The sequence below is a fragment of the Halichondria panicea genome, chromosome 11, assembly GCF_963675165.1.
Source record: "Halichondria panicea chromosome 11, odHalPani1.1, whole genome shotgun sequence".
Taxonomy (NCBI): Eukaryota; Metazoa; Porifera; class Demospongiae; order Suberitida; family Halichondriidae; genus Halichondria; species Halichondria panicea.
Genome location: NC_087387.1, coordinates 741,421 through 765,000, shown reverse-complemented (window position 1 = coordinate 765,000; position 23,580 = coordinate 741,421). Strand labels below are relative to the sequence as shown.

Below are 23,580 nucleotides of genomic sequence, written 5' to 3'. Positions count from 1 at the left end.
CACTAAAGAAGACCAACTCCAACTACGATAATTATAAAGGCCAGGTCCCAAATGAACAGTTTTGTGAACCCCTCAACAAAGGCCACCTCTGTATAAAGGCCAAAACATAGCTCCCTAAAGGTGTCCGTTATAGAGGGGTTCATACTGTACTAGGAAATGCAGTATAATTTTATGACAAGGACTGGTAGGTGGTTAATGCATAGACAGGTAATAGGTCAATTATGGTTGCAGCAGGAAGTATATGACAAGGACTGGTAGGTGGTTAATGCATAGACAGGTAATAGGTCAATTATGGTTGCAGCAGGCAGTATATGACAAGGACTGGTAGGTGGTTAATGCATAGACAGGTAATAGGTCAATTATGGTTGCAGCAGGCAGTATATGACAAGGACTGGTAGGTGGTTAATGCATAGAGTAGGTCAATTATGGTTGCAGCAGGCAGTATATGACAAGGACTGGTAGGTGGTTAATGCATAGACAGGTAATAGGTCAATTATGGTTGCAGCAGGCAGTATATGACAAGGACTGGTAGGTGGTTAATGCATAGAGTAGGTCAATTATGGTTGCAGCAGGCAGTATATGACAAGGACTGGTAGGTGGTTAATGCATAGACAGGTAATAGGTCAATTATGGTTGCAGCAGGCAGTATATGACAAGGACTGGTAGGTGGTTAATGCATAGAGTAGGTCAATTATGGTTGCAGCAGGCAGTATATGGTATCACCCCGTGTGTGTGGTTGCACGAGCAGCCCTGACATAGCTATAGTACATACATCCAGGAAATAGTCACAATACATCACGACATCAGTCGGCTCGTGGTGTGTTGGTCATTCCTTACCCCAGGTAGTGAGCTTGTAGGCCAACCACTCGTAGATTCTGTTCATGATAATGATGGTGACGAGCTGGATAACAGCACCGCTAACGGAGACAACGATGTCACCAACAGTTGGACCACCGCTAATGTTGGCCACGACAGCGTAGATAGCAGCTGCAACGACCAGACGATACACAAGTACAGCCACAGTCACAGCGATCACGATACCAGCCTGGGAGAGGGAGGGGGGATAACGTTTTAAACACGCCCACTGCCAACAGTAATTTCTGCTAACTTAATTTTAGCTCTAAATTGGCACGTGGCATATCTACCTATCCCATATATAGGCATAGGTGGCGTTATAATGAGTACACCCCAGTGGGTCACTATATGCAATACACCATGCCGACTACATGCTGTCTACCGTATAGCGGGTATATATCGTGATTAAGCATGTACTGCGAACATTAAAGCATGCATGCATGCTGCAAGAAGGCTGCTATTCCGCGAAAACCATTCTAACAGTGCTTTCCGCGAAAGTATATACCATCGAAATATACCTGCTATATGATATACCATCGAAATATACCTGCTATATGATATGCAATACACCATGCTGACTACATAATGCCCATTCATTGATTGATAGCATGCAGTGCTGACTACACGAGTCTATTGCTTACCATAAAGCCTAGCACAGAGAAGGTAGTGAGCAGCTTGGGCACAAGCCAGGACTGAGGCTGGATGTATTCTTTCGTCTCAAGCACAGGGTTCCAGATGTAGAACTTCTCTTTGGCTTTCTCGGTTTTGCAAGAACGGATGTGCCTCTTGATTCTCTGCTCAAACTCGGGCCTGGCACGCTCCTATACATGGGATAACAACGAACAGTCGATTGCACATTTTGTACATATAACACTGTCAGCTAAAAATGGTTTCAAAAACCTATCTTCAAAGGTACATAATCATACAATTTGAAAATTATCAAAACACAATAGTTGATTGGCTCACTGCAGTCTCTTCATAGCCGAGCACGTCCCAGTCAAACTGGAGGTAGAACTGCTTGCGCTTCCAGAACTCCAGAAACAGCACAGCTGCACACAGGATAACATAGTTCATAACATGTACATGTACTGTACGCTTGCTCAAACACAATCATTCATGCTAACAAAATCAGCAGACAGAAAGTGGGTAAATTGAAGCACATCTTTTAATACAATGAGTATATTATTTCATCCACTGACCCCAGAATGACATGAAGATGGCAAAGAAGACCGTGGCTCCATTGTCAAAGAGTTGAGAGGCATAATTGAAGAGACAAGACTCGGTCAAGAACCAGAAGGCACACCGGCGATCACAGCGAGGGCACATGTAGAGATCGTAGCGATTGTTGTTGTCACAAGTAGCATTCCTGTGGACAAAGGATCATGTACATGTACCAGAGGACGTACATTTGTCATGCATGAGATCACTAGGTGTTACAATGATCATATAATTATAATATTATAATGATTATCGGAATGAACTGAACTTCCTATTTGCATAATTATGTTATCAAAAATACTCCAACATGTACAACCCTCCACACACCCACACACACGCACGCACACACTCACGCGATGGCGTTGCGGAAGTCAATGGTGTTGATTGTGGAGAGTCCGTATATGAAGACTATGAGCCCCACGAGGGAAGCAGGGAGTAGCCACATCGTGTAGAACCCTAGCCATGCAAAGTAGATGCCAATCTTCTCACCAAAGTAGCGCCTGGAGAAATAAAATAATGGTTATAGTAACAGCATCTTTCCATCATTCATTATATTATGTACACAAGAATTATTATGATCAACTATGTACATCGCATTTTTTGGGCTGTTTATTTCAATACTATATATATAATTCTAAGCATCCAAAAATGCTAAGTAGCGACACGAATTCCAAGAGTTGAAATTTCATACAGTCGTGTGTGTAATGCTGATTAGGCCCACCTGATCTGGTCGAGCGGTTGCTTCTTGTACCAGGCCCAACCAGAGGACCACTGGCTCTTGAGGAACTGACGGTCGGTCATGGTGGCAGGGTCGTCGTCCTTCTTGAACTTGTACGAGCTCTGCAAACGAGCGTCAACATCGAGTGCTTGTAATAACATTCCATGGTATTCATATATCAAAGAAAGCCGTTAGCGCGTTAAATAGAGCGTGATATTGGCTTATTACTCCATATAATGGGTATACACACATACACGCACTTTTATTACTGGTAATGGACTCCATGGTTACCGTGAGGAACCACGAAATGAGAAAGGCCAAACTATTTTATTCATCTATGATCGAAATGTAACATATGTCATTGTCTACAAAGATGGTAGTCTCCCTCCACACTGATACAATACGGTAGTCTCCCTCCACACTGATACAATACGGTAGTCTCCTACCACACTGATACAATACGGTAGTCTCCTACCACACTGATACAATACGGTAGTCTCCCACCACACTGATACAATACGGTAGTCTCCCACCATGCACACTGACCTCGTGCAGGGGGTAGGCAGTGCTGATGGTCTTGTTCTGGGTGAGACGAAGGATACCAATCTGGTCACTGTCCTCACCATAGCGGGCATTCTGTAGCATGTGCCACACCTACATATACAGAGGGGGCCAGTGAAACATGGATCAGTATACTGTCAAGAGTAGATAAGAGTATTCTTGGTACTGTCAACACATAGTTTTTAACACATGCATGGCACATATCATCTATTTAGCACTGTCCTACATCTATTTAACTATCTGATACAGCCAACCCACAATGGTACTTCTTTGGGCGTTGGTGAAAAACTTTTCCTCATCATCCCAGTTGAGGAAGCTGCAGGAAATACAGATCAATATAGAAACCATTTATTGTTAGCCTAGGAAATTCGAGGTAAACGTGAGTGATTGAAGTGTGAAGTCCTTGCATACATTACAAAGAAAGTGAAGCTCTTGCTGTACACACACATAAACTTCATTGTAAAGATTTTTATCTTCTGCATAATTATACTGAAACAGCATATTGCATAGAAAAAAAAAGCAATTTTTTTTTTAAGCTCTAGTTTTCTTGTTGTACATAAAACACCATTGAACACAGTATTGCAGAAAGATAACAGAAGAGTTTGATGGAATTACCTTTCCTTTCTCTCCAGTTTGAAGGGTGCCGTGAAGTAGACGTCCCTCACTAGATGACTCGGTATGTTGGGGTCCATTGGATCTCGGACCTTGATGTAGTCAAAGAACCTCTGCCTCCAAGAGGACACCTTCAGGTTGTTCTCCTATAAGGGGGGTGAGGGTGAGGGGATACAGGAGGGAGTGAGGGTGAGGGGGTACAGGAGGGAGTGAGGGAGAGGGGGTGGGGAAAAGGGACTTACAGATATGGGCATACGCAGGAACAACTCCTCAGCTCCCTTCAACAGTGCAATGTGAGTGGCGTGCACCTTGTAGTAGAACGACTTGCGGTCAGGAGACTCCTGCAAACACATATCAAGGTGTGGGAAATGGTGAAAAGAACACACGTAGATATTTCTAAAGAAAGATGGCTACAATGATCTTACAGCACAGTCCTGCAGTTCAAACTCGAGTCCCATTTCCTTGCAGCTCTCGATGAAGCGGTCCCTCTTGGTTCCTCTCTTGTCTTGTTGCTCCTCAGTGTCCTCCGTGTCCTTCTTACAAAACCCTCCTTTCTTCTCCACCTGGAGCTGGTACACCAGCACAAAGTCTGTGTGTGTGGGAGTGGTGTGTGTGTGTGGTGTGTGTGTGTGTGTGTGTGTGTGTGTGTGTGTGTGTGTGTGTGTGCGTGTGCGTGCGTGTGGGGGGGGTAGAAAAACTCAATGCTAATACAATTCTTTGCTAGTCAAAACAAATCATATAGTTAAACAATCATCGCAGGTAAAGACACACACACTCACCAATCCTTCTCACTCCATCCTCAAAGAAGACAGTTTGATCCTGAAAAAGGAGGTGAGAAAATAAAACTATGTAATCGTACTAGCCCACAGTGTTTTGGGTGTTCACCGTTTTTAGGGATTCAATTAATTAAGCAATAGCAGAAGTCATAGCAAATGAGTTCTATGAAATTATGTGATCCTCTTAAAAAATGCTTCACGCTTGCCAACGTAGCTATATAGCTATATGGTTTCCTATGGACATGCTTGGAGATGGCTGATATTGGCATGCACAATGGACACACCCAAAGATCACTTCTTATTCTGAATCAACACTTATATTCATAGTTGGAGACATAGTTTCAACTCCCTAGCAACACAATTCATATTGCAACTGTGAATTCAAGCGCTATATATAGGTTAGCTCTATACCAGATCGCAAAGGGTCAGTTTTTCTGCTGATTTGGTTCATTCGCAAAGGTTTTTTACCAGCAAAATATTATTATAGTAATATGGTTTTTAAGAAAGTGGGCCTTGCCACATGCCTACAGTCAGAGCTAAGGTTGAGGAGACATTTTTATTGCCTATAAGAACTGTTTTAATTTGTCTTTGTCACACTTGATTGAGATTCCTCTAAAGCGTGTGAATTGCTATCTAGCTCTACCCTCACCATGACAACAGGTCTAATGAATGGGTGCTTTGGGTGTGGAAGACTGCAATTCCAACACTTAAAAGAAATGTCTGCCCTCAATAAAAGTGCAACTTCTCAGCTAGTACATACAGTAAAGCCATTGTTATACGATCTTTCTCAGAAGATGCCATCAATGTAACTTCCCCAAAAATGCTTTGATACACCAGTATTTGCACACTATACAAAGTTTGTTGTAATTATTATAATTAATCATACCTGCTTAAATTTGCTTGCAACAGTAATACACTGCTCAGCCTAAAAGACATTCTTCTCAGCTTAGGACTAGCCAAGTTGTTGGCTCAGCTAAGGCTACAGGTGCTATGTTATTTTAGTGAGGTACACACTAATATTCAAACTAGGTAGGTAGAGAGCTAGCTTTCACGCACTAGCACTGCAGCTGACAAGAAACACTCTACAGATTATCTACAAAAACCACAAACAACTTAGTATTAGTATAGTATAGTACGAGCCAATGCACGTACGTATGTATATGTACTTGCAAAAGATATGAGACACGCCCAATAATAGTAATAATTTTGCAATCACAAAATGACGATATCTCTGACTCGACTGTCGGGCCGGCTAGCTAGCTGTGCTACATGTACACACTGACTTACGCTACACACCTTCTCGTTGCCGTTTTGGTCTTCTTCAGCCTTGGACGAGTCCCCCTTTTTCTCTAGCAAGACAATCTCCTCAGATTTCTCATTAACATCTGGCTCTGGCGTGCTAGCTGAGAATTTCACAGTGTAGCTAGATTGGTCCGGGGTCTCGCCGGCCGCATCCAAGCCTTCGAAACCGATTGCAACTTCTCCACTCTGTGCCATTGCTGAAAATAGAAAATGCTTCGCACTTTCTTTGAGGTTTTCTTGATGAGTTGGCCAAGCCCAGTAGCCGTATAAGGCTTTGCGGTAAATAAAGGAAGCAGACTATTTAATTTTTAGTGACGCAAAAGGAAGTGGGCTCACAGCTATGTTTTCACAAAGCACTCAGCTTTGCACAGTAGTATACTTTATACTGTGCCATCCCACTGGTGCCAGCTACTTATATAGCGATGCATGGCCCAACAATTACATCCATTTGCACTGTATTATCATGCTGTATATTTGTATGCAGCCACAAATCAGTCGGGACACATGCATGGTGGGAGGGGCTGATGGTTGCTGTACAATGTTGGGGGTGTGACAGTGGGGCGGGACTGGTCACTCCTATCTCCAAAATTGCCATCAAGGACTTAATTAAAAAACAACTCCTCTTGATCTTGCTAGCCGTGATCTGAGAGAGCCCTATTCTTATACAAACACTCATTTCACTCAGGACATCTCTAAAGTCTTGGTCATTTAGGTGAGGTCACCATGTCTGTCTGGAACACTCTGTCTGCTGGCCTGCAGAAAGTACAGCAGAGCTTGGATCAAGTGCTAGAGGGAGACCAAACTGATGGCGAGCAGGTACATATGTGAGGAGGTTTACACGATCTAATCACCTAATCGTCAAGTTCGAGATGGATAAATTAATATTCATGTGTAATCGTGACGCGACGTACATGTACGTACATGAATGTATTAACGTATTAATGTAATTATGATTCCCTATCACTTATCACTAACGTTTAATTTCACTTTTAAAAGATGCATTTTGTAGCTCTTTGATAGCTCTATTCAACGGTATGCTTAAATCAGGGTTTGCTTTCGGGCCCAAATCTTCTGTTTTTATCAAATTTTGATAGCTACATGTAACTTTAATTGTTTAAAAACTTGCGTTACGATCGTCCAATTCAGTAGATTTTTGATAGCTATTATCTAATGGTGTGCTTCCATCGGCAATTACTTTTGTACTCAAATATTCATTAAGACCTGTGTGTTTTCACTGGTGGCTAATGTGTCCTGCTTGTAATTCCTCGTTAAATGATTTGATCTCCTACAGGTACAGAGAGGAGATGAGGCTGTATCTGCCACGCCCACAAGTGAGCCAGGACAGACGACTGTCTTTAAACAGCCGGCCAGCCCCCCCAAAACAGCCCAAGCCCCACCCCCTAACACCAGCGAGATGGAGTCCCTGAGGCAAGCGTTGGTAGAGTCGGAACAACAGCTGCAACTCATTAACATGGAGTACAAGAGACTGCTGAGAGAGAAAGAGGTTTGTTACTTGCTAGTGACAGCGATAGTGTTGTGCTAATAAGATTTGCTGATGGTAAATAAGTACGACATATTTTCGCGGGTAGCTATTTCTGCGAATGAGAATAAAATTGCAATTGTAGAAATACTATGAATAACATTAATTTCACAGCAGAATTTAATACCAGCAAAATGAGCTAAACAGTGAAATCGCAGACAAATCTACCTGTGAAAATATGTCACCTTAGGAATAGCCACAAGCTTAACTACAGAGAGTACAGTAATGCTGCTTTCTAGCTTGATATGGATATTGGGGGGGGGGGGGGCTAGTTTTAGTATGTGGTTATGGTGTGAGCTTCTATCTAATAATGACATGTTGCAATGTGTAATTGCTGTGCAGTCGGAGATCCAGTCTCTCAAGAAGGAACTCTCCACTGAGCCTGTGCCTAGTGGCGGGGGAGATCAAGGTAACTGATTGTAACCAAGCAATCCCTGTGCACACGCACTCTCTTTACATCCCAGATTCAAGTACTCTTGAAATGGCTCAGAAAGAGTTAGCTGCTCACAAAGAAATGGTGGCTGAGCTCAGGACACACCTCATCGAGAAGGAGCAAGAACTTCAGGTTAGTTTGTCATGATTGAGCAGCTGGCATAAAGTCTGTGTAGCTGAGAAGGATCTGCATGGATACATATAGATTAGTTCTCTTATAAGCCCTTTACAGTACTAAGTACTTACGTTGGAATGCCTTGAACTTTCATTACTAACATATCAGTATACTGTACTCTGTGTCATAGTCCCTGGAAAACATGGTGTAGTGCACATCACAACGTTGTGATGCATATATGTATACAGTTAACAGCATACACTGTAGCAATGAGGATTTAAGGTACTCTGATATTACTAACTGTACGTACATAGCTGTATACATGTATGCAATTATGGTACATAGCTGCACATGCATAGCTGCACATGCATAGCTGCACATGCATAGCTGCACATGTACGCTATTATGTATGATGACTGTAGGAGCTGAACTCTAAAGCAGAAACCAAGTTCAACAAACTCAAGAGCCAGGCCAAGACCAAGATAACGTCTCTCAACAAGGAGGTGGAGAGGCTGCGGACAGAGAAAGGGGAGGAGTCTGGTGTCAATATCTCCACCCTAGTGAGTCATGCCTACTCCATATAATTATAGCACTCAAAAAAATTGTGTACTACCTGCGTGTATTTTCCACTAATCACGATTTTTTCTTCTTCTTTTTTCCTCAGTCACTGGATGATTCTATCGCTTCCTCAGTGGGTGGAGCTTCACTTTCAGCACACCCCCAGCTCGAAAGCTTGAGGTCAGAGGTCAAGTCAAAGGACGTATTGTTATCGGACCTCCGTGAAGAACTGGAGCTGTTGCGAGGAGAGAAGAACCAAATATCCGATCAACTCACCTCTCTCTGGGACAGACTGAATGTGTCAGAGGTACAGCTGCTACATGTACTTGTGGTATATACAGTCATGTACTGTGTGTGCGACTGAAAGAGTCCCCGAGCCTTGTAGTTGAACATCTTTCATCAGCTATAACTTCAGTATCATTGAGCCAAAGTCAAAAATGTTATGATTTTATGAAAGCTTAGAAAGAGACCTTTCAAATGATGTGTTTAAATCCAAATTTGGTTGGGGCCATAATTTGTCATTTTTCAGCCTTGGACCATGGGCTATATATAATCCATGGTATTTGGCCAAAATTGGCAAATTCTGTCATCTCTCAAATATAAACATTGATGGTACCATTTGAAAGGTCTCTTTCTGAACTTTCAGAAAATCAGAAAATCATTGAATTTGGATCTACGGAATTTAAGTTATGGCGACTGAAAGAGTCCCCGAGCTTGTGAAATTCTATAGTCTAGCTGTGAGATTTTATAATACCGCCCCCTCAGGTGTGTTTGAAGAATGAGAAGGAGGTTGGGGTGGAGCTACAGCTGCAGGTGACTCGGCTAGAGGAGGAGATGGGACGGGCCAATCAGGAGCTGGCTACTTCCGTTAGTCTCCGGGACACCGCACTGGAGGAAGTAAAGAACGAAAAGGAGGCCAAGCAGGTGCTGAATACCGTTATAGCTAATGGACATTTTTGGCACGTCCATCAAAGTGCTTATGTACAGTGTAGCTAGTATCATCATTTGCTGGTAGTGGCATTGATTACATCATTATTATCCCTTGTCAACGGAAGTATTTTCTGGTTAGTTTTGATGGATTTTTCAACCCAACCTTTGACCCCCTCAGGCTCTTCAGAGTCAGGTGACTGATCTGATTGGTCGGTTGGAGACGCAGAGCGAGGGTGGTATGAAGCAAGTGCTCAGTTTTGCCTCGTCAGGAGTACAGGTATGTACATAATTAAATATTAACGTCATGTGCTATTCGTGTTATGTCAGGTGATCAGTGATGGTGACAGCGAGGAGGGTGTAGGTAGTGACAAGAGTGGGTCCCCCCTGACAATGAGCTCCCCCTCCACTGTGCTAGCTGCAGGAGCCAGGGTCAGCCTCTCATCCATAGCCACTTGTATAAAATTAATAGTTATTATTTAGGCATAATTATATCAGTCTGTCTCCCCTTTCATCCCACTATCCCTAGGCTACTCTTTCCACTTGTACATAAGTTTTTTGGAACATACAGTTGGAGTATATGATTAAAATGTACATCCCTTTAGCTGCTATTGATAGCCTCTCAATGTAGCCACCTGCAGATTGTTTATATTGGCAACTGAAACAGAGTATTGTACTTACGTTATTTACATAAGTTTGTTGATGCGTATTCATTACAGTCACTAGTTGCATTATTGATACAGCTACAGCCCTAGGTATTCTCTCTTACTCACACACACACACACTGTTTACAGTTGAACGACCCATAATCTCTTGGAGAAATCCAGATACAGATATAGCCTCGTTTCCAGGCCGATTTGTCTCTAAAATAACGCTAGGTCGATGTAGCATTATTTTAGAGATAAATTGGCCTGGGAACGAGGCTAATACAGATATAGCTCTACTATCTAATAATGTGTTCCTCTGTGCAGGGTTCTCTATTGGACCTGGAAGATGAGATCAGTCGCCTTGAGGCTACGCTACATGACAGAGACAATCAGCTGTCAAGTTTCAAAACCATTCTCGAAGAAAAACAACAATTGCTACAACAAGAGAAGCTAACGAGCTCAAACCTAACCACACAACTTGAAGAAAAAATGGCTGAATTTGACAAAAATAATCGAGAAAATGCGGCAGAGATGGAACAACTTCAGCAACAGCTGGCTGCTTCAGGCGGTGAAATTGCACGCTACACAAGCAGCGTAGAGTCGTTGCAGACTGCAAGTGATGATTTAGCAGCACAGAACGAATCTTACTCCGTTAATCTACTGGATCTCAATAAAAGAGTTGAAGAACTGACCAATTTGCTGACTGAGACACAAGAATCGCGAGATCAACTGAAAAGAGATATGACCGAAATGGAAGCGACGCATTTGAACACTATATCAGAGTGCAAGGAACAGCTGGGCCAGAAAGAGGTCGAAATCGAAGGCTTACAAAAAACAGTCACAGAAGTTCAAACAACGTATCGTTCCCTACAAGATGGCCTCACTAGTGATATACGGAGCAGCGCTGACAAGTTGGCAGATAGCCACAGGAAAATGGAGGAGCTAGAGCAAAGAGTGGTGGAGCTACAAAAAGAGCTAGTGGCGAAGGAACAGATAGCGAGCGATTTAGAACATTCAAATCGGACGCTGGAAGAAAGCCTGGCAGTCAGTAAAGAGGGTTTGCAACAGAGCTTGGATACAAGTCAAAGAGAATACGGTGAACTAGAAAGCTCGCTCATGGAACAGCTGGCCGAGAAAGACGATAAAATCAGAGAAATTGGAGAGAAATTAAATCAAAAAGAAAACGATATAGCGATTTCCAACGAGAAAATGGACGCTACGTTGAAAGAATTATCGAAAGTTGAAGAGAAAGTCGAAGAATTACTAACTGAGAAAAAATCGCTACTTGAGAAAAGTTCAGAACTTGATGACAAGTGTTCCCGTGCCTCGGGGGCATTGGAATTTGCCCAACAAGAGCTATTAACTCGAGAAAACACTATTAAGAGTCTATCACATGCACTGGACGAGAAGAAGGCATCCATTTCAAGTCTAGAGAGTGATATAGCACGTGTCAAATCAGAGAACGCGGACAAGCTAACGGAAGTGGTGCAACGAAGCGAAGAAGCTTTTCAAACTCGATCAGACCTTGAGAACAAAGTCAATCAGTTGCAAAGATCTTTGGAGAGTAAGGAAAGAGAGCTTGTGAGTGTACAAGAAGCTTTGAAGAAGTTGCAAACAGACAGTGAGAATCTTCAACAAGAATTAGTTGTATCACAGTCCCAGCTGTTGGTGCTGGAACGAGAAAAGGAAGAAAATCAAATTGAACATGAAACTCTTCGTGGAAAAGTCGAGAATTTATCGCAACTAGAATCTTCGTTTTCACAAGAACAAACTCGATACAATACCGAAGTTACTGATTTAAAATCACAATTATCCCAGAAAACAACACAAGTTACTGAAATGCAACAAAAACTTAGAAATGCCAAACAGCAATTGCAGAAAGCAGCTAAAGCCAAACAAGAATTCACTGAATATAAGGGAAAATTGGAATCTGAGCTCGACAAACACAAGAAAGAGAATACACAAATGAAGGAGCAATTTGACTCGGCTGTGAAAATGATGGATACTAAATCGGCCAATCAAGCAGCGGCTCTAACTCAAGCTGCACAAGAACTAAGTGATAAGGACACTTTACTTGCTTCACTAAATGCGCAACTCTCGTCCGAGCGACAAAATATTGTAGAGCTGAAAGAAAAAATCACCAAAATCTCAGCAGACTATAAAATATCGACTGAAAGATGCCGACTCCTTGAGCAAGAGAAGCTACGTCTCACTCAGAAAATGGCCGAACTATCTAGCGAGCATAGCCATCTCAGTCAGTCTCTGTCGGATGTTCAGTGTTTGAGAGATTCGTTGCAGCTGGAGCACGAGACGTTGCTACGAGGATCTCAGGAGAGGGAGGGCAAGGTGGTGGAGCTGACTCAGCAGTGTGGGCAGCTGGCACGAGAGAAACAAGGATACGAGGATAAGGCGAGTGGATGGGTGGAAATAAGTAATCTAATATATTACAAAATAACTTGAAATGTATGGCAGCAAGAGTTCAATAGGATCCTAATGAACTCTTGTGATGGCAGTTAAGCATTAGGCCAGTGTTTATTTTTAGGTACAAGCACACACATGTGTACCTATACATAATTATGTGTCAGTAATACAGTGGAACCTCTGTTAACAACCACCTCCGAATAAAGGCCAGTTGCTATATAACGGCCAGGCACCCAGGTCCCAAATGAACAGTTTGTGGTACAAAACAACCTCTCAACAAAGCCCACCTCTGAAGACCCAAACATTGTTCCCCAAAGGTGTCCGTTATAGAGGGGTTCCACTGTATATAGTGTACCCTATAATTTTTTTTTTTTTATTTTTTTTATTTTTTACGGACAGTCTCTTTATAAGCAAATGGTAAAAGTGTATTGTAAGCAAAAATTGTAAGCAAAAATTTTCAGAGTTAAAAGTTAAAAGTATTGTTAGGTGAGAATGATTGTGTCCGTGTATCTTCTTATGTTGACCTGTAGGATGCTTGTAAAAAGTCTACATATAATTATGTCATTGTGTACAGTGTACGATACTCTAAAACTCTGTGCATACGAGCTAATACTGTTTTCCCTGTGCATGCATGTACAGGTTCGTGAGTTGAGTCGTCAGCTGGTGGCCTCGGAGCAGAGACAGCTATCCCTGGGTGGGGAACTGGAGGCATTACAGAGATGGAGGGAGGAGGGCCAGCACTGGGAGACAGAGAAGCAGGTGGGCATTGCTAGGGGGGGGGGGGGGGGCGGGCGCTTTGGATTTCACTTTGTAGCTTAATTCAAATGAACGTTGTCCCCCCAAATTTCAAACATTGTTTCCATGCAGTCTGATTGTGTGTGTAGGTCACTCGTTTTTGTGAGACGTACATACTGTTTTAAATGCAGCAATTTACATTTGTTCTACGTTCAAATTGTTGGATTGCCACCCTCCCTCCCTTTTGTAGACTCTCCTTGGAGACAGTGAGAGATTGGAACAGGAGAAGAGTGCCCTCGAGGCGAATGAGTCACTGCTCAGAGGTCAGGTGGAGCAGCTGCAGGGCCAAATGGAGCAGCTGCAACAAGAGCTCAGTGGATCACTGCTTCAGCTGGAGTCAGCCAAGAAAGGTGAAGGTTGCTCAATAACTGTATTATTATTAGTATTTGATATACTTCCAGCAAGTACATTTATACATAATACTTGCGTGTGCGTGTGCGTGTATGTGTGTACTGGTCTACATTTGTAGCTATTGATGTACGCTTGTCCACTGTACAGGCTCTGAGACTGCTCTGGTTGAAGAACTTAAAAAGAGGTGATCTACATATAGCTGTCATGGTGCACCTGTTGTCAATTAATCACAGCACAATCATCTAACTGCCCCCCTCCCACCCTCCTCAGATTGACCTCCCAGGCAGAGACCCACTTGACCGAGACCACACAGCTGCAACAGTCCCTGCAACAGGAGAGGGAGAGGCGAGAGAATGCCGAGAAAATATCGGAAGAGCTCAAAGGTGAAGTGGCTATCACCTTGGAGGATCAGGGGACCAGCGAGGAATCTTCACAGCCTCAAACTTTCAGTGAGTATATAATTATAATTAAGCCATACTTTTCGTTTTTGTCAGCTAAAACATAATTTAAATCATTGTTTTCGTTTTCTTTCTTCTTTCTCTCAGTGGACTATGTGGAGGTCGCAAAAATCTGGTTCCAGAGGTTCTTCAAAAACCCAAAGTAAGTTATAATTATTTATTTGCAATCTTTATTGTGTGATCGCTGTGTGTTTATTCCTCATGTAGTGTTGTTTTGATGCGTCTGTACAGAGCCACGCCCCAAACTAAACTGTTTTTCTTAGCTTATTTTGTTTTGCTGCATCTTTTGCTTTTGTATCTTTTTGTCGTTTAATTAATTTCATGCTGCTACAGTTTAATTTGCAGTTACTGTATAGTTTATGTTTACATCATCACAAAATAATTATTAATTCCTTAATCAATTTTTTCTTTCTAAATAAGGGACCATTTCCAAATTTGTTTGGGCTGTAATTAAAACAGACAGCCCCACCCACGTTCCAGTAGCTTAGTAATAGGTAAAGATCGTCTTAAATGAAACGAGTATTTTCATCAATTTATAAACACAATTTTCAGTTCAGTTCTAGTACAATCGCTGTGGCTTTCCCATGGTGCTCTTGATATAAAGAGCTCGCACATTCTGCCAGTTTTTCTTGAGCAGAGAGACGAGGAAGTTCACACCCAGGTTGATGTTGGACACCAAGTCATCTTCTGACATACCAACATGACCAATGGCAACAGCCAGACACAGAACCTGAAAAAGAAAAGGGCAATAATATTCCTGCAGCAAAATTGTATTATCTTGACAATAATTAATAGGCAGGTAAGTTATACAGAAAAAAGGAAGATATCAGAATGTACTTAAAATTGATTTTTAAGGGTACATGTACAATTAATGCAGAGGCTGAAACGCAGTTTTTACTGACCTTTTTCATCTGGAACTTAATGGTGCCTTTGACCTCCTCGACCTTCACTAACATGCTGTCCGTGTGTGTGAGGAGGGAGGGGAATTTCCCTGCCTTGCTGAGCCCAGGACCCAGAATACGTGGGATCTGCTTGATGAGACTATCAGAAGCAAGGAAGGCATCGTATTTTTTGGCTGTGTGGTGTGGTGAAAATGGGGGGGATAAAATTAATTTATAAAGGGCTTTCAAAGAACAATAATTATATCTAAACTGGGACAATATCCTAATTTAAGTGTAGGGCAAATTTTAACCTAAAACATCAACCAAACACACAAGCTCATTCATACTTGCCTAGTTTCTTAACTAATTTCTTGTCTTTATTGAGTTTCTTGAGGGCAGCCACGTCCATGCACGGGATCCCCTTAGCAGTGGCCTCGTCACAATGGGAAGCATCTCCCAGCACGCACACCTTCAGCTTTGGGCGGGCGATATGTCGCAGCCTGCAAGGCAGAGAAAATTACTCACACTTGAGCAAATATGATACAAGAACAATCATAATCACCGTACTTTCTTAAAATAACAAGACCCCTGGACATATCCTATCTTTAATATACATAGCACCATATAAATTCATTTATTGCTTTGCATACACTAGTTTTGAAAACTCTTGAAAACACGATTATTGAAAAGTGGCACCTTATATAAAACAGCAATTATTGTACTATACTGTACATACACGCAGCATTAACGTTAGACAAATCTTAACCTTTGCCGTTCAGTGGCATACAAGAGCCCTAAAATTGTACGATGGTCACAAGGACCATCTCCCCAATTGATTTAGAGACCCTGGGTGCAGGTCTGGTGATATCACCAGTCCTCTTGCCCCAGGCTAGGTCAGTCGGAATCCCATGAAACAATACCTGACGGTTCCACTAAAACGCTTGTCCTTCTGAGGGTCGTAGTTTTTTAGAGAGATTTGCAGTTCCACTGTCTCTTGAAAGCCACGCTTCTTTTCTTGGGAGCCAGCGAGAACGCCTTTGACACACTCGACCAGCGCTTCTCTCGTAATCTTCCTGCACAAGAAACAATACATAGCATCATGTCGTTAACTATCCACACGAAATAAATGGCTTGCAAGGCCCTGCGTAGCTAGATGCAAATAGATAAACTCACGTCATCTTGTCTTCTTGAGTCACCACGAGGAAAGAGAACAGACTTTATGAGCATGCCCAGAAATTGATTGATTAAAAAAAGGATGCAAACTATTGTGGGGGAGGAGCTGATTGTATGTGGGGGAGGGGTCGCTAGCAATGAGAGTTTGTACATGTATGTACGTACATACATGTGGCTGCTAACATTGACGTACTTATAGGTATGTCTAGTCTGTAAGCTTAGTCTAGGAAGCCAAGCTCGTATCTATATATCTCTCAAGGACCAGCTGTCCAGTTGCTGTTTGCTGAAATCGTACAAGTAAGGCTGTGTGGATCCTTGAGCTAGCTAGCTATAGCTATAAACTCTGCAGTCTAAGTCACTTTCAGTGTGTGTGTGTGTGTGCAAGAGAGGCCAACATGACTACAGCATGGAATAGAGCTCAAAAGGTGAGTGTAAATAATAATAAAATGTTCTGGGTTTATCCGGCATGTGGGTACACGCACCTTTGTGTTTAATATCGAAACTGTCGTTAGGCCAACCACGGCTAAGCTCTGTATAATAAATGTCAATGTCTAGCCTGTACTTGCATTTTTTTTTATGTTTCTGGCAACAAAATAATGGACAGTACAAAATTATCAATTGACTAATTTAATTGGCTGGTTTCCCACTAATGGTAGGCTGTATTGTGAGGATTGTTGTTAACGACCTCAGGCCGAGTGTGCAGGTGGTATCTAGTTAGTCATAACATTCTCATGTTTTATGTAATTACCACTTGGCTGGTTGAGTGTGGGACTGGGTTAGAGTGGCTAGTTTTGATGGAGAGAGAGGTTGTGGTATTTGTTATTTGTTAGCTATAGTCATACATCTGAATTCAGTGAATTTGTGTGGGCGTGTGTGCTTGTGTGTGGTAGTCCTCTAGTCTGCCCGATAAGTAGAAAGAGCACTCACTGAAAATCCCACCCAGAAATAGTGTTTACTATGCATTCAAGCTTCATTGTGATTTTTTTGTATTGAAGCACAATGTCTCGTGAATGATAACAATACGAGCTTGAGCTTGAGACTTAACTGACATACCATGATGTCCTTAGTATTAACTGTTGTGTACAATATAATAATAATAATATGCAGTCTACCTGTCTATACCTGTACCAGGAAAAGGCCTGCTGTTCTTATCTGTGTGGTACTACATAGTGTACTTATGGTAACCCGGTGATTATCACTGTATGGGGGAAACTGGAAGTACATCAGATTATTTTTTCAACACTGTATTTAGACAGGGGTGTCTACTACAATCCTGGCTCTTCCGTATATATAGGTGTGTCCAATACATGTATGTTACGCTAATTACTTGAATGTGTATATCTTAGCCATATCACACCCCTAGGGTATATTTGTACGCCTTGCCTGCATCACATGTTTCCTCAACTAATTCATAGGTCATTGATCCCGAGGTATTCTGAGCTCACGATCAATTCTACTTCACATTGACCTTTGTTTTGTTTGTAAATACTTGAGTATATATACGTACATAAAATGAGTGTTGTTTGTGGGATGAGTTGGTTTATTCTCTAGTTAATTAAATGGATATACTAGTAATTAATGTGTTTATGGGGGGACGTTTTACTGGCTATGACTTGTATCTATGGTTACCCCTCTGTAGGTGATGGTACTGGTGGCACTCCTCAGTCTCAGCCATTATGGTGAGTTGATTTTTTAGTTTGATGTGTACAGATTGTTTCAAGGGTACCGTACAGCGGGTATATTTCGAGGGCATAAACTTTCGCAGAAAGACCGTTTAGAAAGGTTTTCGCGGAATAGCAGCCTTTTTGCAGCATAATATTAAATTCGTGGGTATAAATGTTTACAGTACACATGTACATGCTTAATCGGCGAACATTTATACCCTCCAAATATATCCGCTACACGATACGCAGCTATACCTGATCATAATACTGTAATTCCAATCACTTGATGTGACTACAATCCGTTTAATAGCGCTCCCATTATGACCAGCTGCATTCTAGACTCCCTTAAGGGCCGTCGTGCTCCATTGCAGATAGGGCTACGTACTGTATAATTATGACAAGTACAGACTGAAGGGTGTCTACTCTGCAAACATTCTTAGTGGCCATCCCCCACCTCATATACGCATACCTTCAATAGTGTGAATAGTGACCTATTTGACGGGGTATTCTCTGTAACGTATACATAGTACCTATTTCGATATGTACGTTTGTTTGTAAGCCTGTACATGTGCCTCTAAGAGTACTCAAAAGTATACGGTCAGAATATTGAGCATTGAATGTGTGTATATTATGTATAATGAAGCCTAACCTGAAAAATTTCATGGACATCGACCCTCATCCCATCAATTCAGAGCATTATAGGAGTGCTTTACTGAATGGGTTTCGTACTGCAAGTTAGTGGTTGAAGAGGCACTATTCATATAAATTGTGTACAAGACAGTTTTCCAAATTCGACGATTGTTGTAACATAAACAGATGTCCACGGGATGTTTGCTGTTCCACCTTCTGTCCTCTAGTTACGGTTTGAGCAATTGCTTAACTGGACAAGAATTTGTGGTTTTGTTTAAGCTCTCTAAATTTGGCCCCTAGAGCTCCTAGTCGTGAATATCATTACCACACTCAATTTGATTGGTATGCACGTACATTGCGTATATATGAATCATCCTTACCACACACAATTTCGATATCGATTGTTTGTAGTGCTAAGGAGACATATTTCTCGTCTTATAATTATTTCCGGCTAAGTGTTTTATTCTCCTCTTAAAACAATGATCTTTTATAACCATTAAAACAATGCTCTTTTATAGCTATTCTGGTTATCTATGCCGGCCCTTAACGATGGTATTGCCTGACCTTGTAGCGTACACCTGTCATACAGTGTAGTTTCAAGTTAGTTTTCATGCATCTGGTTATGCATAGTTTAACTGCATGTGTTTATCCGAAACACTGTTTATGGATTCTTGTTTTTGAAACCATTGTAAAGTGGTACATGTGTGTGTGTTGTTTGTGTACCATATACATACTGTGTGTGTGTTTCCGCAATACTTGTATGATCGATATCCATAGAAACTCTCACTCCCCCGTTCATTCAATCACCCCACACACTTCCCACACACCACCCACACACACTCCCCCCACACACACACTCCGCACACATCACCCACACCACACAGATCTGAGCGATGCCAATAACCAGACTGCGTATCAAGAGGGAAGTGGCTCAGGTAAGCTATATTATAGTGAAGTAACTTATATGCATGGTTATGTAATGTGTTGCCTCAAAGAGCGGACTATTTGGAGCCTGTCCAAATGTCACCTTTTCTTGATACCTATAATTATGTGTGTCTATCGCATTCTTTAATTGCATGGAACACTCAAGTCTGGGTGTGGATACCTGATACCTGTCTGTGTGCATGTACTGTGTCCAATCGACAAACAACTTTCATATATGTATCGATAGTTGGTTCTGTTTTATCGTGAAAGGAGGATTAATTCACACGTAAATGAAATACAGCCTCACTTAAAGCTCTTGTAGTGTACATGTATATGTTACAGTGTATGGTTCAAGCCTATAGCCTGTTATGTATGTGGGAGTTTGTTTGCTTTGGAATATCTTCTGTAACTGTATATTAGATCATACGCCTCAGTGAATTCAATACACCATTTCCCACGTACGCATGTATATAGTAGCAACCACCTGACACTGACCCCCCCCCCCAAATATAGGCAACACCATTTCCCACGTAGGTACACGTATATAGTAGAAACCACCTGACACTGACCCCCCTCCCCCAAATATAGGCAACGACCAACCAGAGGCTGTGACCAACCTAAATATCTTGTATAGCGAAACGGAGAACACTATACAAGTCACGTGGGACGACCTCCTCAATATCAACGACACAGATCTTGGCTACAGAATTGACTACTCCTTTAGTGCTCTTGACACTGTGGTAGGCATGGGGACAGTCGTGCTATCAAACGTACTCACAAACTCGACAAGTTTTGAGTACGATATTCTAGCTGCCCAGTTCTCCGAGGATGGCGTGATTGTCAATGTGACTGTTCAGGCATGTAACTCATTCAGCCTGGGGGAGACTACATCAATCAACCTCGACTTCATGGGAGGTGAGGCGATTATGGTGGTTGTCATAAACTCTTATAATACAGACTGTGAGTTGCCCAGAATTTTCGAAGTGGTACAAATTTGCCTAAACTAGGCCTTCAGAGGTGGTTTATTTTTATCTATAGGCGGTTAGTACCAACCACCACCACTGACCAGTGTGGGCACCTCCTTGATTAAATGCAGTTTAGAATACGTATATTCATGTTCCTATATCCCCCCCTCCCCCCGTACAGTGTTTGCCCCTCTCCCTGTCAACTTTACTGTGGAGGTCAGCTCCACCCAACCTGCCATCACCCTCTACTGGGACAATCCCTTCGACAGCCTCCCCCCGGACCAACTAATCCTCACTACCGTGGCAACCAAACTCTCCGGCACACCACTTACTGAAAACACAGAAACACTTACCCTAACACTGGCTGATCTCACTTCTGGGATTGGATTCGACTCATCCTACACATTATCAAACCTTCAGTTCTACTCAAATTATAGCATCTCACTGGCAGCTGTCTACAGCGGAGAAACAAGCACAGCTATAGTCAGGGAGGCCACCACCATTCAAGGAGGTAAAATTCAAACTTTGTCAAAATTTGAGTATTCGAAATTAGTAGTTAGTTATCTCCCAAAAGAGCACCTTGTAGTTATAACTGCATGTATAGTCTCTGGATAAGATCTTTCCTTGAAGAGCACAGAATGTTGAATTCTGTGGATCCAATTTCAACGATTTTCTGATTTTCAGATTATTATTATTGTATCAATTTCTTTTGATGTGTACGTGCTTGGTATGTGAATGATTTAATGATCTTGAACTAATCTAATTATCCATTGTCACAGCTCCCTCTCCCACGGTCAACATCACTGCCGCCAGTATCACGTCCACGACAGCTATCATCACATGGGAGGAGCCAGCTACACCCAATGGAATTATCACTGGCTACTCACTCACACTTACAAACAGTACTGGGTCACTCGATCGTAGCACTGTCAGCAATGATACAATGTTCGAGGTGGTTGGGCTCAGTCCGTTTACAGAGTACACAGTCAGTGTGCAGGGGATGACTGAAGGAGGGACGGGGGAAAGTGGGCAGGGCTTAACCTTCACCACCCTCCAAGACAGTGAGTTTTAACATTTTTTTATGGTAAACGACAGGTGATCATTAGTATTTTAACCGGAATTAAGCTTCTATTCGTAATTATACTGATAGGTACTTTGAGTTCGTAATGACATCATGCTTTACATTTCTCTCGTCTAGTACCTACTCCTGTGCAAAGACTAGCTCTGGTGATCAATGACGCCCACTTGATTGTCACCTGGATGGCCCCGATGAGTCCTAATGGAGTTATCATCGGTTACAATGTGACTCTGTCTGGAGTCAACCTTGCCAACAATGAAGTGATTAACATCTCTGAAAACTCAAAAATTGTCACGGATATTAGCTACACTGTGTCCCACACCTTCATCCCCTATTCAGACTACACAGCCGTTGTGTTTGCATCCACCAGTGTTGGGCCAGGTCCCATGACAACAGTTACTGAGCAAACCCCTGAACAAAGTATGAGTTTGGATGGACAATCTGCCTAAAATTGTTCTATAATTATGTGTTCACATACGTAGCTCTCCTAATTAAGACTATAGCTCTACTGTTTATTTCCCCTCCCTCCCACGCACACAATACTTTAGCCCCAGGTGCTGTGCAAGATCTGACGTCTGAGTTCAACATCGATGTTCCCACTTCATACAACGCAAACAGTGGTTTGTACGAAGGCATGCTCAGTATATCATGGTCTGAGCCTCTTACTCCCAATGGAGTCATCACTGGATACAGTTACACAGTCAAGGGGCCAACACCAGACACTGATATAATAGTTAGTATGACTACTAATAGTACTGACGTCATGGTGGATGCCAGCCTGCTCCCTGCAAGGGAGTACACTGTGACAGTGACTGCATCTACTACTCCAGGTCCTGGGAACTCATCAATGGCTACTATCATCGTGCCAGAAGCTAGTAAGTCAGCTGCTAACACACTAAAAGGCATGCTACAAATGTACAATTACTTTTGAGTGCCCATACCTCTAGTTACGATTGTCCAATTAAGGATGCATTTGTAGCTCTTGGGTTTGTAGAAGGTACGTAAGCTAATGATATAATACGTACATCACTGTTTTGCCCCATTTCTTCGGCTCCTTCAGCCGTAGTTGGATTATTATTACATAGTTGTGCTGATAGGTACTTTATTTTCGTAATGACATCATACTGTATAATTCTTTCAGCTCCTACTTCTGTGCAAGAACTTACCCTAAATGTCTCAGCTACTGAGATAACTGTCAGCTGGATGGTCCCAATGATGCCTAATGGAGTTATCATCGGCTACAACGTGACTCTGTCTGGAATCAACCTCGTCAACAATGAAGTTATTGAAATCTCTGGAAGCTCAGTTGTTATCAATGAAACAAGCTACACTGTGAACCACACCTCCATTCCCTATTCCAACTACACAGCCGTTGTGTTTGCATCCACCAATGTTGGGCCAGGTCCCATAACAACAGTTACTGAGCAAACCCCTGAAGAAGGTGAGTTTGGATGGATGCCTGAAATAACCATCATTTATGTGTTCACTCCATACATGTACATACTTAACACTCCGACAGTGTGTATATAATTATGGCTATAGCTGCTGTACATGTACATTCTATCTCTTGTATACGATATCTTTATTCTCCCTTCCTCCCACGCACACACAATACTGTAGCCCCAAGTGCTGTGCAAGGTTTGATGCCTGAGTTCAACATCGTTGTTCCCACTTCATACAACGCAACCAGTGGTTTGTACGAAGGCATGCTCAATATATCATGGTCTGAGCCTCTTACTCCCAATGGAGTCATCACTGGATACACTTACACAGTCAAGGGGCCAACACCAGACACTGATACAGTATATAGTGCAAATATTACTGACACTGACGTCACGGTGGATGCCAGCCTGCTGCCTGCAAGTAACTACACTGTGACAGTGACTGCATCTACTACTGCAGGTCCTGGGGACTCATTAATGGCTACTGTCATCGTGCCAGAAGCTAGTAAGTCAGCTGCTGACGTACGTGTGTGTGTG

General features: G+C 42.3%; 4 protein-coding genes across 8 annotated transcripts in view; 2 read left to right on the top strand and 2 right to left on the bottom strand.

Annotated features, from left to right (window-relative positions):
* The window catches only part of LOC135343494 (anoctamin-7-like), a 10,622-nt gene extending 4,297 nt beyond the window's left edge, over positions 1 to 6,325 (bottom strand). The window contains exons 1-13 of one of the 2 annotated variants that reach the window (XM_064540452.1): positions 6,028 to 6,325; positions 4,744 to 4,783; positions 4,390 to 4,553; positions 4,207 to 4,305; positions 3,968 to 4,110; positions 3,611 to 3,668; positions 3,338 to 3,445; positions 2,795 to 2,913; positions 2,427 to 2,573; positions 2,055 to 2,221; positions 1,822 to 1,904; positions 1,497 to 1,676; positions 838 to 1,045 (exon numbers count right to left, since the gene is read on the bottom strand). In XM_064540452.1, coding sequence (XP_064396522.1) covers positions 838 to 1,045; positions 1,497 to 1,676; positions 1,822 to 1,904; positions 2,055 to 2,221; positions 2,427 to 2,573; positions 2,795 to 2,913; positions 3,338 to 3,445; positions 3,611 to 3,668; positions 3,968 to 4,110; positions 4,207 to 4,305; positions 4,390 to 4,553; positions 4,744 to 4,783; positions 6,028 to 6,237 — 1,726 coding nt within the window. In that variant the 5' untranslated portion in view covers positions 6,238 to 6,325. The remainder of the gene's footprint in view (positions 1 to 837; positions 1,046 to 1,496; positions 1,677 to 1,821; positions 1,905 to 2,054; positions 2,222 to 2,426; positions 2,574 to 2,794; positions 2,914 to 3,337; positions 3,446 to 3,610; positions 3,669 to 3,967; positions 4,111 to 4,206; positions 4,306 to 4,389; positions 4,554 to 4,743; positions 4,784 to 6,027) is intronic. The other variant, XM_064540453.1, reaches the window with a different exon arrangement.
* A 296-nt stretch (positions 6,326 to 6,621) lies between these two features.
* LOC135343488 (myosin-9-like) lies at positions 6,622 to 14,683 on the top strand. Of its 2 annotated transcripts, XM_064540442.1 has the most exons (16): positions 6,622 to 6,858; positions 7,334 to 7,546; positions 7,925 to 7,991; positions 8,047 to 8,147; positions 8,552 to 8,689; positions 8,794 to 8,994; positions 9,453 to 9,611; positions 9,796 to 9,894; positions 9,945 to 10,046; positions 10,586 to 12,670; positions 13,322 to 13,441; positions 13,668 to 13,827; positions 13,976 to 14,012; positions 14,099 to 14,277; positions 14,374 to 14,428; positions 14,494 to 14,683. In XM_064540442.1, the coding sequence occupies exons 1-16, from the start codon at positions 6,766 to 6,768 to the stop codon at positions 14,597 to 14,599; spliced, it is 3,915 nt and encodes a 1,304-aa protein (XP_064396512.1). In that variant the 5' UTR covers positions 6,622 to 6,765; the 3' UTR covers positions 14,600 to 14,683. The 2 variants fall into 2 exon arrangements, with proteins under 2 accessions (XP_064396512.1, XP_064396513.1); XM_064540443.1 differs by lacking the exon at positions 9,945 to 10,046.
* Positions 14,684 to 14,770: 87 nt separating this feature from the next.
* On the bottom strand, positions 14,771 to 16,463 carry LOC135343493 (large ribosomal subunit protein uL1-like). The gene is made up of 5 exons (XM_064540451.1): positions 16,341 to 16,463; positions 16,088 to 16,240; positions 15,519 to 15,667; positions 15,189 to 15,361; positions 14,771 to 15,016 (listed from the first exon to the last, which is right to left on the bottom strand). Exons 1-5 carry the CDS (start codon positions 16,343 to 16,345, stop codon positions 14,846 to 14,848), a joined length of 651 nt encoding a protein of 216 aa, XP_064396521.1. The 5' UTR covers positions 16,346 to 16,463; the 3' UTR covers positions 14,771 to 14,845.
* A 42-nt stretch (positions 16,464 to 16,505) lies between these two features.
* The window catches only part of LOC135343486 (phosphatidylinositol phosphatase PTPRQ-like), a 27,599-nt gene continuing 20,524 nt past the window's right edge, over positions 16,506 to 23,580 (top strand). For 2 of the 3 annotated variants that reach the window (XM_064540441.1, XM_064540439.1), the window contains exons 1-10: positions 16,506 to 16,765; positions 17,980 to 18,019; positions 19,519 to 19,569; positions 20,147 to 20,473; positions 20,705 to 21,034; positions 21,303 to 21,584; positions 21,722 to 22,021; positions 22,150 to 22,476; positions 22,743 to 23,042; positions 23,222 to 23,548. In XM_064540441.1, the coding sequence (XP_064396511.1) occupies positions 16,736 to 16,765; positions 17,980 to 18,019; positions 19,519 to 19,569; positions 20,147 to 20,473; positions 20,705 to 21,034; positions 21,303 to 21,584; positions 21,722 to 22,021; positions 22,150 to 22,476; positions 22,743 to 23,042; positions 23,222 to 23,548 (2,314 nt within the window). In that variant the 5' untranslated portion in view covers positions 16,506 to 16,735. The remainder of the gene's footprint in view (positions 16,766 to 17,979; positions 18,020 to 19,518; positions 19,570 to 20,146; positions 20,474 to 20,704; positions 21,035 to 21,302; positions 21,585 to 21,721; positions 22,022 to 22,149; positions 22,477 to 22,742; positions 23,043 to 23,221; positions 23,549 to 23,580) is intronic. The other variant, XM_064540440.1, reaches the window with a different exon arrangement.

Bases quoted from the DNA above. Each gene is read 5' to 3' on its own strand.
- LOC135343488 (XM_064540442.1), top strand. From the start codon at position 6,766: ATGTCTGTCTGGAACACTCTGTCTGCTGGCCTGCAGAAAGTACAGCAG. The intron at 9,895-9,944 runs GTATGTACATAA...GTGTTATGTCAG, and splicing joins TTGCCTCGTCAGGAGTACAG to GTGATCAGTGATGGTGACAG. The intron at 12,671-13,321 runs GCGAGTGGATGG...ATGCATGTACAG, and splicing joins AACAAGGATACGAGGATAAG to GTTCGTGAGTTGAGTCGTCA.
- LOC135343493 (XM_064540451.1), bottom strand. The intron at 15,668-16,087 runs GTATTGTTTCAT...TCTGCCTTGCAG, and splicing joins CGTTTTAGTGGAACCGTCAG to GCTGCGACATATCGCCCGCC. The intron at 15,017-15,188 runs GTCAGTAAAAAC...TTTCTTTTTCAG, and splicing joins TTAAGTTCCAGATGAAAAAG to GTTCTGTGTCTGGCTGTTGC.